This window comes from Tilletiaria anomala (assembly GCF_000711695.1).
Source record: "Tilletiaria anomala UBC 951 chromosome Unknown K437scaffold_130, whole genome shotgun sequence".
In the NCBI taxonomy this organism is placed as follows: domain Eukaryota; kingdom Fungi; phylum Basidiomycota; class Exobasidiomycetes; order Georgefischeriales; family Tilletiariaceae; genus Tilletiaria; species Tilletiaria anomala.
In genome coordinates, this window is record NW_013546892.1 from 1 (window position 1) to 18,904 (window position 18,904).

General features: G+C 54.4%; 8 protein-coding genes across 8 annotated transcripts; 4 read left to right on the forward strand and 4 right to left on the reverse strand.

Annotated features, from left to right (window-relative positions):
* Positions 1-961: 961 nt before the first annotated feature.
* Positions 962-2,973, forward strand: K437DRAFT_259640 (DNA glycosylase). Its single transcript, XM_013385034.1, has 4 exons — positions 962-1,820; positions 1,884-1,957; positions 2,021-2,399; positions 2,476-2,973. The coding sequence occupies exons 1-4, from the start codon at positions 1,351-1,353 to the stop codon at positions 2,930-2,932; spliced, it is 1,380 nt and encodes a 459-aa protein (XP_013240488.1). The 5' UTR covers positions 962-1,350; the 3' UTR covers positions 2,933-2,973.
* Positions 2,468-5,262, reverse strand: K437DRAFT_34999 (uncharacterized protein). Its single transcript, XM_013385030.1, has 8 exons — positions 5,129-5,262; positions 4,939-5,049; positions 4,776-4,858; positions 4,368-4,695; positions 4,103-4,296; positions 3,854-4,034; positions 3,618-3,778; positions 2,468-3,522 (listed from the first exon to the last, which is right to left on the reverse strand). The coding sequence occupies exons 1-8, from the start codon at positions 5,145-5,147 to the stop codon at positions 2,941-2,943; spliced, it is 1,659 nt and encodes a 552-aa protein (XP_013240484.1). The 5' UTR covers positions 5,148-5,262; the 3' UTR covers positions 2,468-2,940.
* Positions 5,263-5,662: 400 nt separating this feature from the next.
* K437DRAFT_276454 (uncharacterized protein) lies at positions 5,663-8,055 on the reverse strand. Its single transcript, XM_013385035.1, has 7 exons — positions 7,037-8,055; positions 6,804-6,955; positions 6,560-6,725; positions 6,262-6,488; positions 6,134-6,184; positions 6,001-6,059; positions 5,663-5,926 (listed from the first exon to the last, which is right to left on the reverse strand). The coding sequence occupies exons 1-7, from the start codon at positions 7,703-7,705 to the stop codon at positions 5,751-5,753; spliced, it is 1,500 nt and encodes a 499-aa protein (XP_013240489.1). The 5' UTR covers positions 7,706-8,055; the 3' UTR covers positions 5,663-5,750.
* Positions 8,056-8,373: 318 nt separating this feature from the next.
* K437DRAFT_270753 (uncharacterized protein) lies at positions 8,374-10,650 on the forward strand (the record flags this gene model as incomplete). Its single annotated transcript, XM_013385036.1, has 5 exons — positions 8,374-8,937; positions 9,017-9,532; positions 9,608-9,739; positions 9,812-10,069; positions 10,153-10,650. The coding sequence occupies 5 exons, from the start codon at positions 8,374-8,376 to the stop codon at positions 10,648-10,650; spliced, it is 1,968 nt and encodes a 655-aa protein (XP_013240490.1).
* Positions 10,651-10,696: 46 nt separating this feature from the next.
* K437DRAFT_35087 (uncharacterized protein) lies at positions 10,697-14,303 on the reverse strand. Its single transcript, XM_013385032.1, has 2 exons — positions 14,117-14,303; positions 10,697-14,046 (listed from the first exon to the last, which is right to left on the reverse strand). The coding sequence occupies exon 2, from the start codon at positions 13,961-13,963 to the stop codon at positions 10,775-10,777; it is 3,189 nt and encodes a 1,062-aa protein (XP_013240486.1). The 5' UTR covers positions 13,964-14,046; positions 14,117-14,303; the 3' UTR covers positions 10,697-10,774.
* On the forward strand, positions 14,304-15,148 carry K437DRAFT_35086 (uncharacterized protein). Its single transcript, XM_013385031.1, has one exon. The coding sequence runs from the start codon at positions 14,575-14,577 to the stop codon at positions 15,040-15,042; it is 468 nt and encodes a 155-aa protein (XP_013240485.1). The 5' UTR covers positions 14,304-14,574; the 3' UTR covers positions 15,043-15,148.
* Positions 15,149-15,690: 542 nt separating this feature from the next.
* K437DRAFT_259646 (uncharacterized protein) lies at positions 15,691-17,560 on the forward strand. The gene has a single exon (XM_013385037.1). It carries the CDS (start codon positions 16,054-16,056, stop codon positions 17,158-17,160), a length of 1,107 nt encoding a protein of 368 aa, XP_013240491.1. The 5' UTR covers positions 15,691-16,053; the 3' UTR covers positions 17,161-17,560.
* On the reverse strand, positions 17,515-18,801 carry K437DRAFT_259649 (uncharacterized protein). The gene is made up of 3 exons (XM_013385038.1): positions 18,181-18,801; positions 17,856-18,117; positions 17,515-17,788 (listed from the first exon to the last, which is right to left on the reverse strand). The coding sequence occupies exons 1-3, from the start codon at positions 18,513-18,515 to the stop codon at positions 17,606-17,608; spliced, it is 780 nt and encodes a 259-aa protein (XP_013240492.1). The 5' UTR covers positions 18,516-18,801; the 3' UTR covers positions 17,515-17,605.
* Positions 18,802-18,904: the final 103 nt, after the last annotated feature.

Sequence of the window (18,904 nt, forward strand, 5' to 3'; positions counted from 1 at the left end):
TTTGCGTCAAGCCTATTGTGTGTTCAAGTCAGACGGGGGGTTTGGGCTCATAGCCTATTGAAGGGGTGGCTCATTGCGACCAAAATAAGATGCTCTGATCTGTTGTTATTCTCTTCGTTACACGAACTCTGGCCACAGTGTGCGGCTCCTAATATGTCCACAAGGTGCTGGCTTTCACCTGCACCCACTGTAGCTTGATCCTTGTTCTCGAACCTTGCATGACGTTCGATAGTGTTCTATAGGCTGCGTTGTTTCGATGTGCTTCGCCATGCCTCACTCCGTTGACGCACGCGTCCGCGCGGCCACTACTGCTGCTCCGTCAGGATCTGTGCTTCACGGCGCTGTTGAAGGTAGGCGGGTGGCCTCGTCTGGTTGACATGGTCGTGCATGCGTTAAATGCCATTCACTCGGTGGCAGCAGGTGCACAACCTGCGGCCCTGTTCTTTGCCCGCGCGCTCCGCATGCCTGCCGATGCTCACACTCCTGTCGCTCTCTCTCTCATGCACCCCCATCCAGCGAATGCTCCCCTACCGCGGCGTAACGCAGCAGCGTCGCCGGCATGTTCATTTCGATCGGTAGCGGCTCGTGCGCCTCACCCACCCGAGCAAGATCATGAGGGACAGCTGGCGGGCGGGCCGCTGGGAACAGAATCTGCTCCGCGCAGAGCGTCCATTCTTCGTTACTAAGCAGGTGCGCGACACCGGGTACACTCTAGCCGATGGACACAGGACTGTTGTCTCCGATTATACGCACTCCCGCTAGCTATGTCCTGTTACATCGCAAGGTCACGATTTTGAGGGGGGGATGTTGTGAACGACGGAAACAAACACCTGACCATGCATTCAGCCCTACCGCGCCATGAGCCACGCCATTGGCGCATCCACCAGGGCCTTCCACTCTCCCCTCTTATCATTGATGCTCGGCTGTGCTTTGTGCAAATGTATGTCCCTCAAACTTGTACGACTCTAGCCATGATGCCTCCCATCGTAGAGTGCATTTGCACCCCTGCGCACTGGTCTACTGTGATCACTAACGGTCGCACCAAGATTACAAAAATCAGTCGCAAAAAAGAATACAAAGACAAGCTAGCCAGCTATGTAGTGGTACTTGCTCATTTGTCACATTGCTTGATCGCTTTGTTCAGGCTACTTGCAGTTGCTGTATTTGCAACGCACTGCGACACGAACGTGACTTGCCGGCTTCGCCTGAACCTCCGCTCCGGGGCGTACGCGAAACCTAGTCTTCAGGTGTGCAAGAGCTTCTTCGTTCGCTGGACCTTGGGCACATTCGCCATCGCACTTCTTCCGCTTGACAAAGCATTCCATCGAGCTTGATTTTCTACTGTCAACAATGCCGCTGGGACCCACCGCCTGTGAAGGCTTCCACGCGATCCAAGTATGTTCGGCCGAGATTCTGCTCAAGCTGACCATATCGAACAAATTGGGCCAATCTTTCCGCTGGCGAGAGCATCGATATCGAGGTCTCTCCACTCTGTCGAAAGATTCGCCAGACCCACCTGCTGCAGGTCCTACTTTCGACTCCGAATGGTCCCTCTGCTTGGATGATCGCGTCGTGGTTCTTCGGCAAGAGACATCAACCCATCAAATTTGGTACAAGACACTTTTGCCTGGAGCCATTTCACCCAGCGTTGCACATGTGGAGGGTACCGAACGATGGCTAAGGGACTATCTTAACCTAGATGTGCCCCTTGAAAGGCTATATGAGAGCTGGTCGGAGAAAGATCCGGTGTTTGGAAAATTAGCCGGCCGCTTCAAAGGAATCCGAATGCTGCGGCAAGATCCATGGGAATGCCTTGTCTCGTGAGTGACAATGCGAATGACATTGCTTTGAAATACACCATTGACGGAAGCCTTCCGTTTAAGATTCATCTGTTCTTCGAACAATAACATCGCACGAATCGGCCAGATGGTACAGAATTTGTGCACTCACTTTTCACGTAAGCGCCTAGGAGTGTCTACTTATTGTATGAAGAGTCTGACGTTAGCCCCACCGATTTCAGCACGGTTGATGACTCTGTTGCATTACTCACCTGATGATGCAGGGCTCAAGGAGGAGGTGCACTATCATCCCTTCCCTCCACCAGAGGCATTGGCTGCCGAAGGAGTCGAGATGCGGTTGCGCGAGCTTGGATTCGGCTATCGTGCCAAGTACATTGCGCAGACTGCCCAGATGCTTTGTGCTGCTCATGGGCAGCTTCACAGCCACGACAGCAAACGACATGCCAAGCGCCCGCGCAAGTCCCACGACGACGAAGCTTGGGTGACCTCTTCAAGCCATGCATCCGTCGCGGAGTACCTTGAATCGTTGAGGAAGATGTCATATTTGGACGCTCGACAAGAACTCATTCAATTTCCCGGAATCGGACCCAAAGTCGCAGAGTGAGTGCGCTGCCTTGCGAAAGGCTCCATTTGCAGTTTCACTGAATCGCCAACATTGACCTTGGCACATTTGCAGTTGCATTCTGCTGATGTCATTAGATCAACCAGAAAGTATACCAGTGGACAGGCACGTCTTCGCTTTCGCTGAGAAGAAATACAAGATCAGGTCCAAGAAGTACGAAGACATTGCAGACCAGCTCAGGAAGCTCTGGGGAGAGTATGCTGGATGGGCGCATTCGATCTTGTTCACTGCGGACTTGCGTGCTTTCAGCACTTTTCAGGATGAAGGGTACGCCAAGATGGATGTAACAGACGGTGTCACGACATCTTCCCCGCTTGGAATAGAGCCCGTTGCGAGAGTCAAACTCGAGGTGGAGGAAGAAAACAAACAAAGCATCCCAGTCAAATTAGAGGTCAAAGAGACTGCAACCGCATCGCTTGCGCATGTGGCGCAGAGCTCTAACATTGAGTCTCATTATCACGTTGTCAAGCCACGGCGAGCGAGAAACGCAGCCAAAGGCCAATCGAAGTAGTAGACAAACTAGCAGAAGTGGTCGCTGAATTGATACTTTTGACCGATCTGCGCCTTAGCCTTTTTGGGAGCTTGCTCCGATCCTGCTAGGACACCCTTTCTCTTGGCGCTCCGATTCGGATTAGCGGACGATGTTTGATCCTCCACTTGCTTGACCACTTCCGAGTCCTCTTGTGAACATGCCTCCTCTTCTATTTGCTGCCCCTCTGTGTCGCCGCTGTCACTTTGATCGTCGTCGCTGCCATCCTCATCATCCAGTCCGTCAGCGGATGACACAAAGGAGACCCGAGACTTTCGTGCTGAGAAGATGAGCTCGTTTTTGCCGGTGCCGTCATCTAGTGCGTGATACTTCAGTCGGATCTCCTTAGCGGCCCATTTGAGGCGCCACTCCTTGCGCGGGAGACATTTCCCGTCAAGGGCCTTTGCCAGCTCGATTCCCGTCTCGGCCGCCTTAGCCTTGCCTTTAGAATTTGAGGACGCAGACGCACCACTTGACAGCAATGGGGGCGGCTTGGAGTAGTACTTTAAATCGCCAGCACTCCAGTCTCGCAGCAGGATTCTCGCAGCGCCATGTGAGTCAGGAAGGTCGCGCTGCCAATTGACAAGGACTGTCAGCCACTTGTTCAAGTATTTGTGAAGCCGTCATGGACTTGCCCGATGCGGGAGTGAAATGTGGGCTTACTCACCTTCTTTAAGCGTCCGCGGGCGCGGGCAAGCCCGACGAGAAAGCTTTCAGCGGCAGCTTCGGCATGTGACGAGTCACTGGAGGATGGGACGGGGAAGGCTGGAATGCTGTACACAAGCTGGAGATCTGATGGGTTCTCAATCTTATTCAGAAATGCGTAGACTGCAACGCAGTGAATATAAGTAACGCATGAGTAATGAAAACACACGGCAGTGAAGAATATGTAATTTAACTCACTGAGCGGCATAGGCTCTTTGATTCTTTGAAGCGATCCTTTGTTACGAATGAGAACCCTTGCTGCGCTTGAGGAAGGCTCAATCGCCTCTTCAGAAGCAATCAGGGACGGAGAATCCAGAATGTTTACGTTTGTTGGGGACTGATAATTGTGTAGAGCTGTGGCAAGCGATGTGCGGCCAGCCTAGCGAGCAAATGATCGCAACGTCAGGATAGAGCTTCGCGACTTAAAGGAAGTGATGGCATGCTCACATTCTCCAATCCGCAGACGACGACAGTAGCTTGAGTCTCCGCCGCGGCTTCACCATGCCATGTGGAGATCTGCTTAAAAAGCCCTTCAAGACCAGCTTCATGGCCCTTGGCCGTGCAGACAGAGAAGACGGGTGCGCTCGTATCCTGACGGATGGCTTGCGCCCACTGCGAAACGATTTCGAGTGGGACAAGGTCTGAATAACAGCATAGGTGTCAGAAAGAGTGCAGAACGGATAGGAGTATATCACCCGGAGATGAAACGCACCGCATCTAGTCAAGACGTAAGCGATCGGCTTGTTAGATTGTGACGCCCGAGTCTGGAGCCAAGGCAAGGTCCACGAGAAGGGGTCGCGTGCGTCGACAGCGACAAGAATGCCAACACAACGTGAGTCGTCGATGAGCTCCTGAATACTGCCTGCATACTCTTTGACCTGGGGTTGTTTGCTGGAAGTGCTCGATGCATGCTGTGCCAAAGCTTCAGCTGCATCGGTGCTGTTCTCGCCCTTGTCTTCCTCATCATCAGCTGTACCATCTTCCTCTCTGGATCTTCCTTCCTTGGCAGCCTCACGAGCAGCAAGCTTGGCTTCCTCGGCCTGATAAATGGAAGTTCAATCAAGGGAGGGTCAGTAAACAGAGCCACACTGCTATTCGAATAACGGGTTCTCAGACCCACTGCTTGGCGCTTCTGCTGAATTTCTTCGAGAAGCTGCTCCTTGTAAGGATAGCTGTTCGGGATACCTGGATCTTTCTTGACACCTGCATTGGATGAAAGAGCCGCAAAGCCAATGTGTCAGCAATGGTGGGACGCTCCAGATCACACTTCGGAAGGTACTCACGACTCTTCCATTGAGTGCTCTTCTTTGCCTCTTTGCGCGATTTTCTGTGATGCTCGTTCACGCGTTTCTTAACCTTCTCCCTTTGCTTGACGCTGGTGCGCTTGGATGCGCCTGCGGCACACAAAACAGTGAGAAGTCAGCATGGGTCACGTTCAGCAGAGTTGGACCAACACGAAGGGGCAAGACTCACGCTTTTTGACTTTGACCATATTTGCGATTGTGAGAGACCCAGTGGCGTTACTCTATGTTCCTTTTGGGACCTTCAGCAGAATGATTCAGTGCAGTAAGGCGAATTGGTAGCACGATCAAGGCCAGCTAAGTGGATGTCAGCTGAAGCAGAGCCCCGACAAAAGCTCACTTTGTATGCACAAAAAAAGACAGGATCCAAAAAAATATTAGCCGTCGTGATGTGGAGTTTTTATTCGGTGCAAAGCAAGTCGATAATGTGTTGATAATGAACATACGAGAGCTCTACATAGTCACCCGCCAGGGCGTGCTATATATTGAGCGCCAAAACTCGCGGTGTCTCTGTTTGAAAGGTCGTGAGAGATGGCAGTGTAGCCATCGCATGCAGCATGCAGCTTACATGCTGCGTTAAGGGGCTTACGTAGTTAGGTGTCAGCCAATCTGGTGCCCGAGTCTTCCTTCCTCATCGCGTACAAGGTGGAAGCGCGTACCAGCTTGTCCTTGCCATGAGCCGACTATCATCAGACAATTGTTTGGAGCGATGGCGGAGTGAAAGTATAATTGCTACAACAATTGCATACAAGGTACAGTGTCAGATGAGAGGAGATGGTAGCAGCACCTGCTGCTCAAGCCAAGTCTGCGGGATCGCCGTCGCGCGCGAGTAAGGGTGTGCGCTCCGTCGCTCTCCCAGTGGACGCAGTGTCTTGACGCGTTTGGTCTTCGGCGTCGACAGTTCCCTGCGAACTTCCACTGGGGCTTCCCGTCTCCACTTCGCTTCCAGGGAGGCCAGGTGGTACGGGAACTGTAGATGGAAGGGGTTACAAAGAAATATTCACATTAGCTTTGGGTTGAACTAAAGGCGAAATCGAGGCATACCTGTGATATCCCGCTTGCAAACGGGGCAAATTTTCTTTTGCAATATCAGCCAATCGTCGCTGCAAGAGGTGGCGGGGAAGCAGAAATCCAGTGTCTAATCCATGAAGCCAGTCGGCAGCAGAAGATCGCTTACATTTCGGCTCGGTGGAAGATGTGTCCGCAAGGCAGCACCCGCACGCGATCGCTGCGAAGCGTTTGGAAGCGTGTGTCACAGCATCAGTATATCTCTACGTTAATCCAAATGCAATCATGTAGGCTCACTTTTCCACAAAGTTGGAAAGGCAGATGGCGCATTCGTCACTGTAGAACCAAGTCCTCCCTGGCGGTAGTAGATTGCTCGACTCGGGCGCCAGAGCCGTTGTCGCTGGCGGGTAGCTCAAGCGTGAGCCAGAGGTTGAGGCTTCAGCGCCTGGTGTTTCGGAGAGGATGGATGGGGACCGCCGATCTTGCTCATCTCCCCAGTCCTTGCCTTCGATCTTCTCCCATGGCTGCGTCAGAAGGACGGTGTCAGTCCAGCTCAACAGAGCAACGCTATGCGCCATAGATGTATCCCACCCACCTGACCGTTTCCCCTGACGATCAAGCAGGGCAAATTGTGCACAACCAGCTCTGGTGCCCGCTCGCGTCGTCTCTGCTGAGCCTGGCGTATTTTGTGAACGATGACGGTGGTGATGGTCATGAGAGAGGGCAGCAGGAGCAGCACAAGAGCGAGATCGATAAGGGGCCTGTCCACACGTAAAGCTTGTCATTCAGTCCGCGCAGCATCCCCTTCGAGAGGCAGTGGAAGGATTCGTATAGCTCACCAATCCCAAACGGTGTCATCCCGAGAGAGGACTATTTCAATTCCCAGCGGATGAGGCTCTTCGCCAGCGCTACTAACACTGGAGTTCAAAGCAGCTGTCCAATAGTCGGCCTTGAGTTCGAGGATCAGCCTTCGAAGGTCGAGGAAGCTGGGCTGTGATTCGGACCAATCCAAGACGGTTGTGTCAGTAGAGAGCAGGTACCACCTTAGCGCTGTGACAAAAGGATGGCGTACTCTTGTGATAAATGTTGATGGGATTGAGATGTCGGTCGTGTCTCCGGTGGCATACATCGTGAGGAGACGCTTACCAGAAAGACCTGGGTCGGACTCCTCGGGCGAGTTGCTTGGGTTGTCAGACCATTCCGGACTAGGAGCATCTCCAACGACGACGGCGATAGCTCCCAGCCCTTGAGCAGTGCGGACTTTCTCGACAAAGGTGCACGACCCACCCCTCTCGACAAGGGCGATCCAATCTGCTGGTGGCTTTGGGTCAGGGTCGGAGTGCTTGCTGATGCCTGTCGTATCATCGGTGCCTTTGTGATCGGAATCGTTGGTGTGATTGGAAGGACATGCGTACATGGGGTTTTTCGGCCCATGATAGAAGGTCAAGATGGGAATGAGGATGCCTCGCAAGCCCTCTGGTTCCTCAATTCTGGGTCCGAACACAGCAGGCCTGGTGAAATATGTGGCTTGTGTGCGGACGACTTGGATGGTACTGCCCGCAATGGCGCCGTAGAAATCTTCGGCAGGTGCCCCCTCTGGGCCGCCCCATGGGAGGAGGTTATCCGAACGCAGCAGAGGGCTGTACATCGGGCCCGTTACGGCTGCCGATCCTGCCATCGACGATGCAGCTGCCAAGAGCAAAGGCAGCAGAGTGGCGAGCGACGCGGCAGGGAAGATCATCCTCGCTTGCCACTGCGGCTGTAATTACTTGTACGGGTATCCTTGTCGCTCACTTTCAGCAGCTAAGTGTTGATACCCTGTCGACTGATTCTGTGAGTCCGAAGGTGGCAAATGCTAGGTTGCATTCGCCTCTCGACCCGTGGGCTGCTGCAATTTTCTGAAGGTGAATATGGCAGCAGCGTGAGGGGCGAGCAAGCGCAATGCCAAAGCGTGCGCGGGGAGAGAGATGTCTCGACGCCGATGAACAGCACGTTGGAAATATGGCTGTATAGCTGGCTAGTCAACGAGGAGTCACTCTTGGAGTCCGCCCCCAACAACAGCAGCGCAGCCATAGTACATGACACCCCGCGCATCATATCAGCGGGACCTGTACAGTTGAGTCTCATATTGTGTGAGAGTGCACAGCCAATCTTGTCACAAGAGTGACTTTGATTTCAAAGTTGCACCGAATGCCAATGCCGCTAACAAAATCGAACAACAGCAGCCGGACAGGGCATAAGATGATAACCTCAACCCGTCCTCACAACGTAGCTGGACGGCCAGTGGTCTGATCACCCAATGAATGAAGCAAGTAACCACCATTTCATGGCCAGGCTGTCATTGTTGACGTGCCATCCAGACCGTGTACAAACAGGCAGGCGGATCCAAGCAAGTCAGCGCCGTTCAGGATGTACTCCTCGCTGCACCATGGCGGCAGTCCATCGGACAGCGAAGCCTCGTCCTTTGCATCCGATCCACCTTCAGACTCGCTCGGCGTCCTCGGCGGCGATGGCCATGCCGTCGGCGACGCGCTTGCTCTCTTTCCCCCATCTACATCCCTCAGCAGCAGATATCACTCCATTCTTTTGAGAGCAAAGCTCAGTGCAAGACAGCGGTCTCCAAGTCCGTGGAACACTGGACCTAAGGATAAGACACCCCCGCTTCCGTGGTTGCAACAGGAGCATAACCACAACGCAAAGTCGCCTCATTCCCATGACACATCTCCTGCGTCATCCTCTTCCTCCTCCATGATCCAGCTCGAGGATAGAGAGGAGGACGAATTAGGGATGTCATCCCCCGGACCAAGCACCACAAATTGGCTCGAAGAGCCAGACGTCTCATCAAGGTCCGTGCTGAAAACAAGGCGGGCGAGATCACATGCAGAGGCTGATCGGGCTCTGCGATGGGCCGCCTCTGTCAAAACCGATGACTGGGACACATGGGAAGCAAGTTGGAGGCAAGGCGCTTTTCGCGTGCGTGGGCATCGACGGGGGTTGGTGCAGCCTATTCATTCGTGCTGACGACATGTTCCCCTCTCCCTATGCGTGGCAGCGAGAGGCGCGAGGGCGAAAACAAAGCCGGCTTGCTGCGGAGCCACAGGCCTTGACCACGCCTTCGCGACAGAGCGACGACCTAGAATCAATTAGGAAGATCCTGGGTACCTTGAGAGTCTCGCAGCAGCAAGAGGAAGAGGCGTTAAAGAATGACTTCAACAAGCGCTCTGAACAATTATGGTTCGATATCGAGCAGACCATCCGCAAAGCTGAAGACGATACCCGAAAGGCTGCCGAGGCAGAGGCTGAGCGGCTGCGTTCCATGCGGCTGAAACAGATCGAGCAAGAGCGAATCGCTGAAGAGACCCGCAGGAAGGAGCAACAGCGGGTCGAGGAGGAAAGAAGGGCGGAAGAACGGACACGAGAGGAGAAGAGACAAAAGGAGCAGGAGCAGCTCGAACAGAAGCATAAGGAAGAACAGCAAGCGCGGGTGGAGAAAGAGGCGCAAGAGCGCAAGAGCGTTGCCTTCTCCAATGCAAAGAAAGATTACGAGCATTGGAAAGCTAGCATGGAAGTGAGTCTCTCGGGAATGCTGAAATCTGCCACATTCAGCCCCTAATCCATTTCTCGACTTATTTTGACTCCGCAGGACATCAAGAAGAACGTCCTTCCAGCTGTCTCAAGCAATCCAACTTGGAAAAAGCAATGCTTCGATGCGAAACGTAGGATCACGCCAAAAATCAGCCAGCTGACCAACTCACGGGAAGAAGTCGTCCGCATTGTGAGTTTTTTCTTTCTCAGTGAAGCCTTGTCTGATCAAATTACTGAAATTGGTACCCACCCTTAGACGCAGGCAATTCTCGAGGTGTTGAACGCTGCCAAAGGTACAGGCGCAAAGGATATCTATATTTGGATTCTCAACCACCTTTCCAAATGCTTGATCAGACAAGCAGAGCAGGAGGTGGCTGTCAACCAGAGCGCTGCTTTTCCTTTGGCGCAGGTCGTTTCATGGCTTCTCTTGGAAGATCATGTGGAATTGGGCACAGTCTTGATGAGTAGGCTCGTGAAAAAGTGCTGCTGGTGCCTGCCCTACCTACCACTTCCTTCACCTGTGAGCATATTTCCTTGATCGTGATACTGCGCTCCAACATTAGGTGTTCTGATCAAAATCACGTGTTGACCCACATAACACAGGGCCAAGACGACCAATCATATCTCAAGCAGATCGGCCGCAAAGATCGCGAAGAATCGCAAAATAATTACGTCTCGCGTATGTGTGGCATCTTTGCCTTCTACATGGCGGTACTGCAGACGAAGCCCACGTCGCCTCCCTCATCGTTTGCCATCGGAGCGGCGCCAGCCGTTGAACGCATTCCGGAGCACTTCAGGTCCTTCGCTCTGTGGCGATGGCAGGCCCAGAGCTTGCAGCCTCCACTCGTGCACCAGTCCCTCACGCCGAATCTGTGGTCGACTTTTTTCGACATTGCCGGCGCAACGGCACAGCGCTTATACGGGCGCCAAGCCGCCAAAGTCTGGCTTCTGCTATTTACGGAGGGTATCCGTGCCAAGCGCGCAAAGTGGTCCACCTGTGAAGATGCGACTGCGGCAACTGCACGCCTCACTCTGCTCCTCGAGCAATGGCAGCGGGAAGGTTCATTCAAGGAAGCGAAAGGATCGCAAATGGGCCCGTGAATGATAGCTCCAAAGTAATGAAATGATACAGATACTAAGCTAGATGCTTACAATATGCAGAGGCTTGGGATCAGCACTCGATGCAGCCGTGTCGGAGAAAGGGAAAAGAAGATGCTTGAACTGGTTAGTACTTGAAGAGCTCCATGGGTGCGCCCCCCACTGGAGGCGCGTAGCCTGGCGGCTTCAACTCCAACACCATCCTCGCAACGATCTCGTCTTCGGTCCCAGTTGTGGTCTTGTTCGAGCCTGAGCTGTTCTGTCTCGAGTGCGTCGAAGCGCTCGCATCTGGTGTGGTGCGTGCCACGAGCGCGAGGGGAATCTGAACCGCGTGAGGTCCAAGGTCCGCAGGGACCATGCCTGAGAGCTCGCACAGGCGAGGATCCCACGACAGCCAGCTGAGCCAGAGTGGGAGTTGAAGATGGTCCGAGCTTTGGTCGTCGTCTAATACTGGAAGGTACACGGTCTTGCGTGCCGAGCGCTTTCCTGGCGAGCCTGGCGCACCGCCCTGCAATGGTGGAGGCTGTCTGAGCTTGATCTTAGTCCGCAGCATCTCTCCAAAGTCGGCTACTACGACTTGAACCATGTCCTCGGTCCAGCTGGTTCGAGAGGAGGGTCGCGAGCTCGAGCGCACGCTGGATGCTTGCTGAGCAACTTGCGGGACCGGAGCCGGGGCTCCCACGGTGCGCATCGTCTCTTCCGGCCTCGTTTGAGAGGAGATCGACGCAGCTCCGAAAATGGACCCGGGTGCTGGTGACGGTGGTACTCGTTGATCATAAATGACACCCCCTTCTACGGCGCCTGGGCCGTTGTGGTCTGTTGTGTAGCTGAGCGCGCTGAGCCGCTTAGAGGATCCAGTTTGCTTGTCACCGACAGACTTGAGGTCTCTGATCTCGTCTTCCGCGTCGTCAAACACACCATCGGAGTCGTCCACTTGGACCTTTGAGCTGACGTTCCTCGCAATCGTCATCAATGCTGGCTGGTGCCGCTGCACGGACCGGAGGCTGACCTGACTGACGTACTTGACTTCCGCATTGGCCAGATCTCCCTCTTCCGTTGCCTCCTCTTCGGCCATTGGCTGCTTCTCAAAGCGCTGGGTCGTCGTGAAAGCGGGGCTTTCTTTTGCATGTCCGCCACGTTGTCGGATGGCGCTCTCCAGTAGGCGTCTGGCTGGACCGCTCCGCCTGACTGGCATGTCTTCGCCACGAGAGGCTGTGCTGCGCGGAGTGGTGGATCCAGCTGGACTCGCGGGCGTAATGTTCTCGTGGAAGATGTCTGTCTCCCAGCTTGCCTTGCGAGATCCAAGAGAGCGCTGACTACGAGTCGGAGACGTCCTGTAAGGCTGGTCGCTGGTCTGTCCGTCCAAGGAGAGGCCAAGTCCGGTCGATGAGCCAGAGTGCTCGTCCTCTTGCATTTGCGGGCGACTGATACTGATGCTGATGGGCGGCTTTCTAGGCTGCTTGAGAATGCTCTTGAAGAAGACGTGCTTCTGTGGCCTCGCGTCAGCAGCAGCAGCTCGCTGCAAAGCCTCCGCATCGTGGTAATGGCGAACAGCATCTTCGTAGATGTTGCCGTTATTCCCGAGCTTGATCGCGGTGTGGTCGGGGCTCGGACTCGGAACGAGTGTGCTTGGCGTACCCAGCTGCTTTTCGTTATGTTGCCAGCTCGGCTTGTAAGCGATGATGCCCATCTTGGGGGATTTACTGCCTATGCTTCCTGCGAGGGTCACATCGTCGTCACTGCCACTGCCATAGTGCTTCACTCTGCCGTTGGCATCATGATCCTCGACGGCCATCCATCGACGGCAGCAGATCATGAGAGCAACGAGCATAATGAGGCCGCCAGCGGTGCCCAAGGAGGCTCCAAGAGCTACACGACCCTGCGGGCTTAACCCACCGGATGGCGACGCACCTGCACCGCTACCTCCGAGACCTGTGTCGCTGTCGCCCGTCACAGCGATGCTGAAGGAGGCCTGTCCCGTGTGCACAATGTCATCTGTGCTGTTGCTGCTGGCGTGCAGGAAGACCTTGACGCGATCCTCGCTGGGATTCATGGGCGGGCGACCGGACAAGAGATACGTCGAGTTGTCGAACGTCAGCCACCGCGCGGCGGTCGCAGGGTCGTACTGAACGGATAGTAGTGGCTTTGAGCTGTTGACCGGCGTGCGAATGAGCGAACTAAGTGACCGGTTGAAGGGAGTACCAGGATCCACGATGATGTTTGGAAGCATGCTCCCGGTGAAGATAGATGGGTATATGTTTAGCGACAGGTTGGCCGGGAGACTGTTGTTGAAGGTGTCCGCAAAAGTGACCGGTACCTGAACCGTCACAATATTGGTGCTGTTGGCAGGGATCAGATTGTCCGGAGGGGTCCCGGCAATAGAAGAGTTCGTTGCATCGAAGGTCAGCCAGGGTACGTGACTGGTGTCGACCTTCATGGTGATGTGATTACTGGGTGGTGACTGCCTTCCATCCAGCTTCAGGCCTGAAGTTGGAATTGAGTAGCGGAAAGAGTCTCCCACTGTGGCATTGACCGATCTGAGCGGACCACCGAGCGTGAGAGCATGCTGAGAGACGACAATGGTGAAGGAGGTCGTCGGCCCACCGTAGCCGGGAAGATTGGAGCCGGTCATGACGACATCAAAGCTTGCACCCTCGGGACCTGGCTGCGTCGGTGCGACGCCAAAAAATGTGTTTGTGTCTGCGCTGAAATGAAGCCAGCCGGGCAGAGGAGCGCCAGTTGCGAGCTTTGCGGAGAGGTAGACGTCCGACCCATCTGGGAGCGTGAAGGTATCGCCATTGAATCCAATGCTGAAGGACCACCCAAGAGGAATGTGCTGAGCTCCATCAGCAAGGATATTCGCGGGCCCCAAGCTACTGGCGACGGGCAATTGTTGAGGCAGCGGCATTGCCAGTGTAGGTGCTGGCGCTCGTATGACACTCAGCATGAAGCCATCTGAATCTGACTGGGCAGCCGCATCATTGGCTGTGAGTGTGATCCAGGACTTGCCCAAGTCAGTATTCTGCGGGGTACCAGAGAAGCTGCGCTGCGCAGGATCGAACTTGCACCACGGCGGCAATCCGTCAACCTCGTAGGTGAGTCCTGCCGGAGGACCGTTCGGTTTCGAGTCGTCCGTAAAGGTATTGTCCGAAAAGGTCCATTGAAATGGTTGCCCAGCGTGACCTAATTCGGGCAGCTGTGATGCGAGTGAATTGTTGACAGTCAGAGCGGCTTGCACGCTCGATAGGCTCATAGTCAAGAGAGCTGCCATTGCCCACCGCCCCATGGGGCTGGACATGGCGGACGAGCCGCTCATCACGGAAGGAGGAGCTTGCAGCGTGTGCGTTTTGACCAGGAGACTCTGCAACTGTCCCGTCCAAGCTGGAAAGCTTCGCCTCCCTGCGCCGGCCCATTCGATCATGTGTCAGCTTGTACTGAGATCGGCGAGACACGGGGTTCAACCACTCACCCTTCCTCTTTGCAATGAAGAGCGCGCGTCAGCGGCGCGACGCAGTATTGAGGTAGCCTGTCAAGCGAAGCTAGGCGGCGCCGTAGGAAGGGTGTGCGAGACGCTGCAAATGAAGAGTTTCGTCTTGATATTGATGGGGTGAGAAAGAACGTGGGAGGCGAGCGAGTCTGCCTAGGAAGGATTGACTGAAAGGACCGTGGGAGGTGACCGAAGTCACCTGGGGATGATGAGGTGGCGACGCGCGAAAAGGAGACGAGCACGGGAGGAGGGGCTTCGAGGATCAAGGATGGTGAGCACGAAAGAACGTTGAGATAGGATTAGAGAAGAGAGATGGAGATGAAGCGGTAAGAAGTCGTTGGGGTTTCTGCTCAACGCTACATTGATGGGACGGTTGCTGGGCACTGGTCGGACTTGGTAAAGGATGCAGATCACACAATGAGTCGAGGACGTCGCGCATCATGGACACCACTGCAGTCTACACGCAATGCTGTCCTGGAACTGCGAGCCCTGGGTCAGTGGGGTGTGACGAAGTAAGTGCTGCTTCTCCTTCTATCCACAGCCCGACAGCAAAGCACACAAAGTGTCCCAAACTTTGTCGACCATCTGAGCTTGACACCTCGTGCTACCTCATCCTACATACAATGGCGCGTGGCCGTCATTTGCCGGCGTCATTGCCGGATAGGCCATTCCCACAAGCCCCCGACTGCCTGTGTTGGAAACCCTTGGAAGATCGGAAGAGCAAAGCCTTGCCGTTATGTTCGAGATGGAAGCCGCTCGGGGCTATGCATGTGGTGTCATGTCGCACCAGCATGCGCAACTCCTCTCGCCAGCCAGAGTGCCTGCTCCAAACTCCAGCAATGGACACGGCGGGCAGCTTGTCACACTCCTGCGGCGATGCTGACCAAGCCTGGCGCTCTGGCAGCTGAACGCTGAATATGCACTAGATCCTGGTGTATGCGACGATGAGATGGGCGTGCGACCAGCCATACAAGGAAGGAGGGAGAGACGATGTGCCCTGCTGCCAGGCCCAACGACGAGGAATGTGTCGACAAAGGACGACAGAAGTGTTGTTTCTGTCGTCGGGCCGCAGTCGGTTCCAAATGCCGTTCCGCCTCTCCCGTACGAGAGAGAAACGCGTCCCTGATTCTTCTGCGACGCGTCACTTCGCGTCGCAGTTCAACTATGGACTGCAATGTGCAAGGCCAGCAACTCGGATAATTGAGCAGGCCTCATCGCCCTTGCGTTGTCGCCTCATTGCTGCTCAATGGCCACAAACACAACCTGCGTACAGTCATAGCCATTGCCCATTAGGCTGCCTTGTAGTACATGTAACGATGGACATACTGGTGTTGACGGACTATGAGTTTGTGATTTGGCTCGAATTCAAAAGTATATGAAACAGAATCATACTCGGGGAGCCAGACCGGTGACTTTGCACTTTGTCGCTTGCAATTCGGGGGAATCCGCGTCCAGATATTGCATATATATAGTCCCTGCTAGTGTGCATATGAACGAAGATTGAGTAAATGTACTATTCTCCTATGGATTTTGGCCGGGGAACCCAGTCATTCTGTCAAACATGAACAGGACCTCGGTCTTAAGACATATAGTCACCAATCACCGGAGCTTTTGGCTGCTTCGGAAGGCGGCCTCTAGTCGTAGCCGGAGTCAAGCACACCGATACTGTCCTTGCCTTGCTCGCATCTAGCCCGGCGCCAGCCCACCGGAGCAACCAGACTATTCACACCACATCATTTGGTGTGCTTCGAGGCAGTATTTAATCTGAGTACAAGAGCGGCCCTTGTCCAAGCCTGTTCACCTGCTGGAGACTCGGTCGATTTATCGACACCCATGAGCTTTTTCGTATAGTGTCGATCAGTCCTGCTCGCGGCACCTCTAACGAAATTCTTAGAGTTAAAGCGAATTCAAGCGACGTCATGGCTTCCTCTTCCGCCCCTGCAGCTGATGCGCTCGACATCTACAAGCTCACGCGGCTCAAGCGCATTGCCTCTCCGTGCGGGGGGGCTGGAAGCGATGAATGGGTCTTCGAATCGGTGACCCAGGCGCTGGAGCTGATGGGCAACCCGAGCAAGATTGCATATGGCGGCTGTGCATTGGCACTCGCCGTCACGGCAGCTTTCCAGTCTCTTGAAGGCAAGGACTATGCGATCTACTCGATGAGTGCACAGTATCTTGGCCCTACGGCGTTCAGCCAGGCTGTGCGGCTGTACGTGCGCTCGCTGAGAGATACACGGACATTCTGCACGCGTTTCCTACTCATAAAGCAGCAGCAGACCAATGGTCGATGGCGACCGACACTCTCAGCGACATGCGACTTTGTCGCGCCTCAAGAGGCCGACTCGGTTCAGACGCTCCTTCGTTTCAGTGTTAAGCCGGAACATCCGAATGCCCCCCCACCAGAGACCCTTCCATCGCCAGATGTGTCGCTCAAGCAGCTTGCCGATGAGGGCAATGTTACCGAACGCGAACTGTCAGAACATGAACGGAATTTCTCCCCCATGGCACGGTACGCTGACATGCGCACCGTACCGGATACTCCAATCGCACAGAAGCTCGCGGGAATCCAGTACAAATCTGCAACCTCGCAAGACGGCCGAGAGCTAGCGGAGAAGCTCTCGTCGGATTGGTTCAAGGCGACCAGCAACCTGCCGCGGCTCGTCGAGCAAGCTGACCCATCAGAAAATCTCACGTTGCGCGCGCTCACCGCGGCGCTAACCGTCTTCTACCTCGACAATTCCATGGCCTTCTTGCCGCTGACCCACTCAGAAGGGTATTGGTTCCCGCACGTCTCGGCCTGCTCCTCGCTCGACTTTGTCGCGCGCTGGCACACCGACAGCTTTGACGCGGCGCAATGGCACCTCAGGGAGCTCAGGGCGCTCCATGGTGCACATGGCCGCACATTCAACGAGGCCAGAATATTTGATCGGCAGGGCGAATTAGTGCTTACGTCGTCGCAACAAGCAGTCATGCGAGCGTCGCAGGCGATTCAGGAAGAGAAGCTGGCCAGTAAGAGCAGATTGTAATGGTATGGACCACATACCAGACTCCTCTCTCGCACCCGCTACCGCTCATTCATTTCGGCAACGGTTCGCCCACACCTTACATGAGGTAGGCATCCACAATTGCCTTCATGTGAGAAAGAAAGTTGATTTCCATACATCTCTTTCTCATCGTTGAGGTTTCATCGCACGGTGGCACGCGGATAACCTTGAATCCACGCAATTTAAACGGCATATATCTCAGGGAGCTCGCTGGGGTCAAGGCACTGCACACACGGCCGCACACTTAGCGAATTGCACGCCTTCGACGAATAGAACTTTGGTGATCAGCGTGTCACAATAGACTGTCGTGCGAGCGTCACACAAGCTTGAGGGTGAGAAGGTGCTAATCGCAGCACATGCTAAGCATGTTTCATAGAGGGAATGTTTATAAATACACTAATTGCGGAACGAGCTTCACTTTTGGCACTCAATACCCATCCGCGCCTTGTTCGACACCGGAAAACGGAGCCTTGAATCTCCAAGCTGTCGTCGATACCTGAATAGATTGGTTTGCCTCGCTATCGATACCAAGGAACTTTGGCGTAAGTGTCGTTTCAACATGGTATGCTTTCACAGGCAAGGCATCTTCGCTGTCCCATTGGAAGTGAAACTGTGCAGAGAGACCGTGAGAACTCGGGTCAACACGTATGTGCCTAAAGCCTTTACTCGATACTCACCTCCACAGCAGCTTTCCCCGTCTTGCCGCCGAACCAAGGCATCTCGATCAATCGCTTGACTTCAGGCCATCTCGAATCCGCATCTTGCGTCTGGTCCTCTCTTGTGAACTCAGCCTCAAGAAGATCTTTGATGTTGTATTCCATTGAGCTCGGATCATGACCGTAGGAAGATGGTGTCTGGTCGGGCCCGAACGCTCCAAGCAACGACCGTGAACCCGGGATCACCAGACCGCTAATCTGGAGCAAGCGTGACGAGAAGATGCTGGCGAAACACAAGCAAAGGTTCAAAAAAAATCGAGCGTTGATGTGCACCGAGCAACCTCACATGACCTGCTTGTATACAAAAGGGATCGCATCTGACTCAATGTGCTTGCGGTGCCAATGCTTGAGATACGGAATGTCGATCTTGGCCTCGTGGAAGCTCATATGTATGATCGAGGGCCCTACGCCAGTGCCGTGCTGATACCCAAGTTGCAGGACGATGATGTGCGTATCTTCACCGTCGGAAGTCTTGCGCTCCAGGCACAGAGAGTCATACACTTGCTCTGGGATCGGGAGGAAGGCGTTTTGAAGCCAGTCCGGCAGCATTGCCATTACTACCGATTTGGGCAAGGCGACAGGAAAGGTGAGGGCATCATACGTCCCACTTGGGGCAACCATTTTTGGACAGATGGCGTCAAGCGCAAGCGACTTCTATGCGACCCACCCGGGACAGAGGAACTTTGCGGCAATGAGGAATTGATGCCGGCGAAAAACCACGTCTCGCTGAATTCGTGATGGTAGATGCGATGCTTCGTCTCTCGTCGACCTAGCTTGTGTGCTACCAGTTGGTACGGAGCATAAACACAGTGACCTGCCGTGACACCAGCACAGTTAAGTTTCGTGGACGATGTATGCTGTATCGTAAGCATTGGCTCATCACTATAAGACCTATGGTCAATCAATACGAGCAAGGTGCCGCAATAATGTGGGGGGGGAGCGCCACGAGCCACGACATTTTAAACGCAATCGACGTTGATACATCTCTTTCCGGGTATCATTTTTGGGCA

Bases quoted from the DNA above. Each gene is read 5' to 3' on its own strand.
- K437DRAFT_276454 (XM_013385035.1), bottom strand. From the start codon at position 7,705: ATGATCTTCCCTGCCGCGTCGCTCGCCACTCTGCTGCCTTTGCTCTTG. The intron at 6,489-6,559 runs GTGGGTGGGATA...CTTCTGACGCAG, and splicing joins TCGTCAGGGGAAACGGTCAG to CCATGGGAGAAGATCGAAGG. The intron at 6,060-6,133 runs GTAAGCGATCTT...CACCTCTTGCAG, and splicing joins ATCTTCCACCGAGCCGAAAT to CGACGATTGGCTGATATTGC.
- K437DRAFT_259640 (XM_013385034.1), top strand. From the start codon at position 1,351: ATGCCGCTGGGACCCACCGCCTGTGAAGGCTTCCACGCGATCCAAGTA. The intron at 1,958-2,020 runs GTAAGCGCCTAG...CACCGATTTCAG, and splicing joins TTTGTGCACTCACTTTTCAC to CACGGTTGATGACTCTGTTG. The intron at 2,400-2,475 runs GTGAGTGCGCTG...GCACATTTGCAG, and splicing joins ATCGGACCCAAAGTCGCAGA to TTGCATTCTGCTGATGTCAT.
- K437DRAFT_259649 (XM_013385038.1), bottom strand. From the start codon at position 18,515: ATGGTTGCCCCAAGTGGGACGTATGATGCCCTCACCTTTCCTGTCGCC. The intron at 18,118-18,180 runs GTGAGGTTGCTC...GTGTTTCGCCAG, and splicing joins TTTGTATACAAGCAGGTCAT to CATCTTCTCGTCACGCTTGC. The intron at 17,789-17,855 runs GTGAGTATCGAG...CTCTCTGCACAG, and splicing joins CGGGGAAAGCTGCTGTGGAG to TTTCACTTCCAATGGGACAG.
- K437DRAFT_35087 (XM_013385032.1), bottom strand. From the start codon at position 13,963: ATGAGCGGCTCGTCCGCCATGTCCAGCCCCATGGGGCGGTGGGCAATG.
- K437DRAFT_35086 (XM_013385031.1), top strand. From the start codon at position 14,575: ATGGACACCACTGCAGTCTACACGCAATGCTGTCCTGGAACTGCGAGC.
- K437DRAFT_34999 (XM_013385030.1), bottom strand. The intron at 4,035-4,102 runs GTGAGCATGCCA...TTTGCTCGCTAG, and splicing joins TCGTCTGCGGATTGGAGAAT to GCTGGCCGCACATCGCTTGC. The intron at 3,779-3,853 runs GTGAGTTAAATT...ACTGCGTTGCAG, and splicing joins CAAAGAGCCTATGCCGCTCA to TCTACGCATTTCTGAATAAG.
- K437DRAFT_259646 (XM_013385037.1), top strand. From the start codon at position 16,054: ATGGCTTCCTCTTCCGCCCCTGCAGCTGATGCGCTCGACATCTACAAG.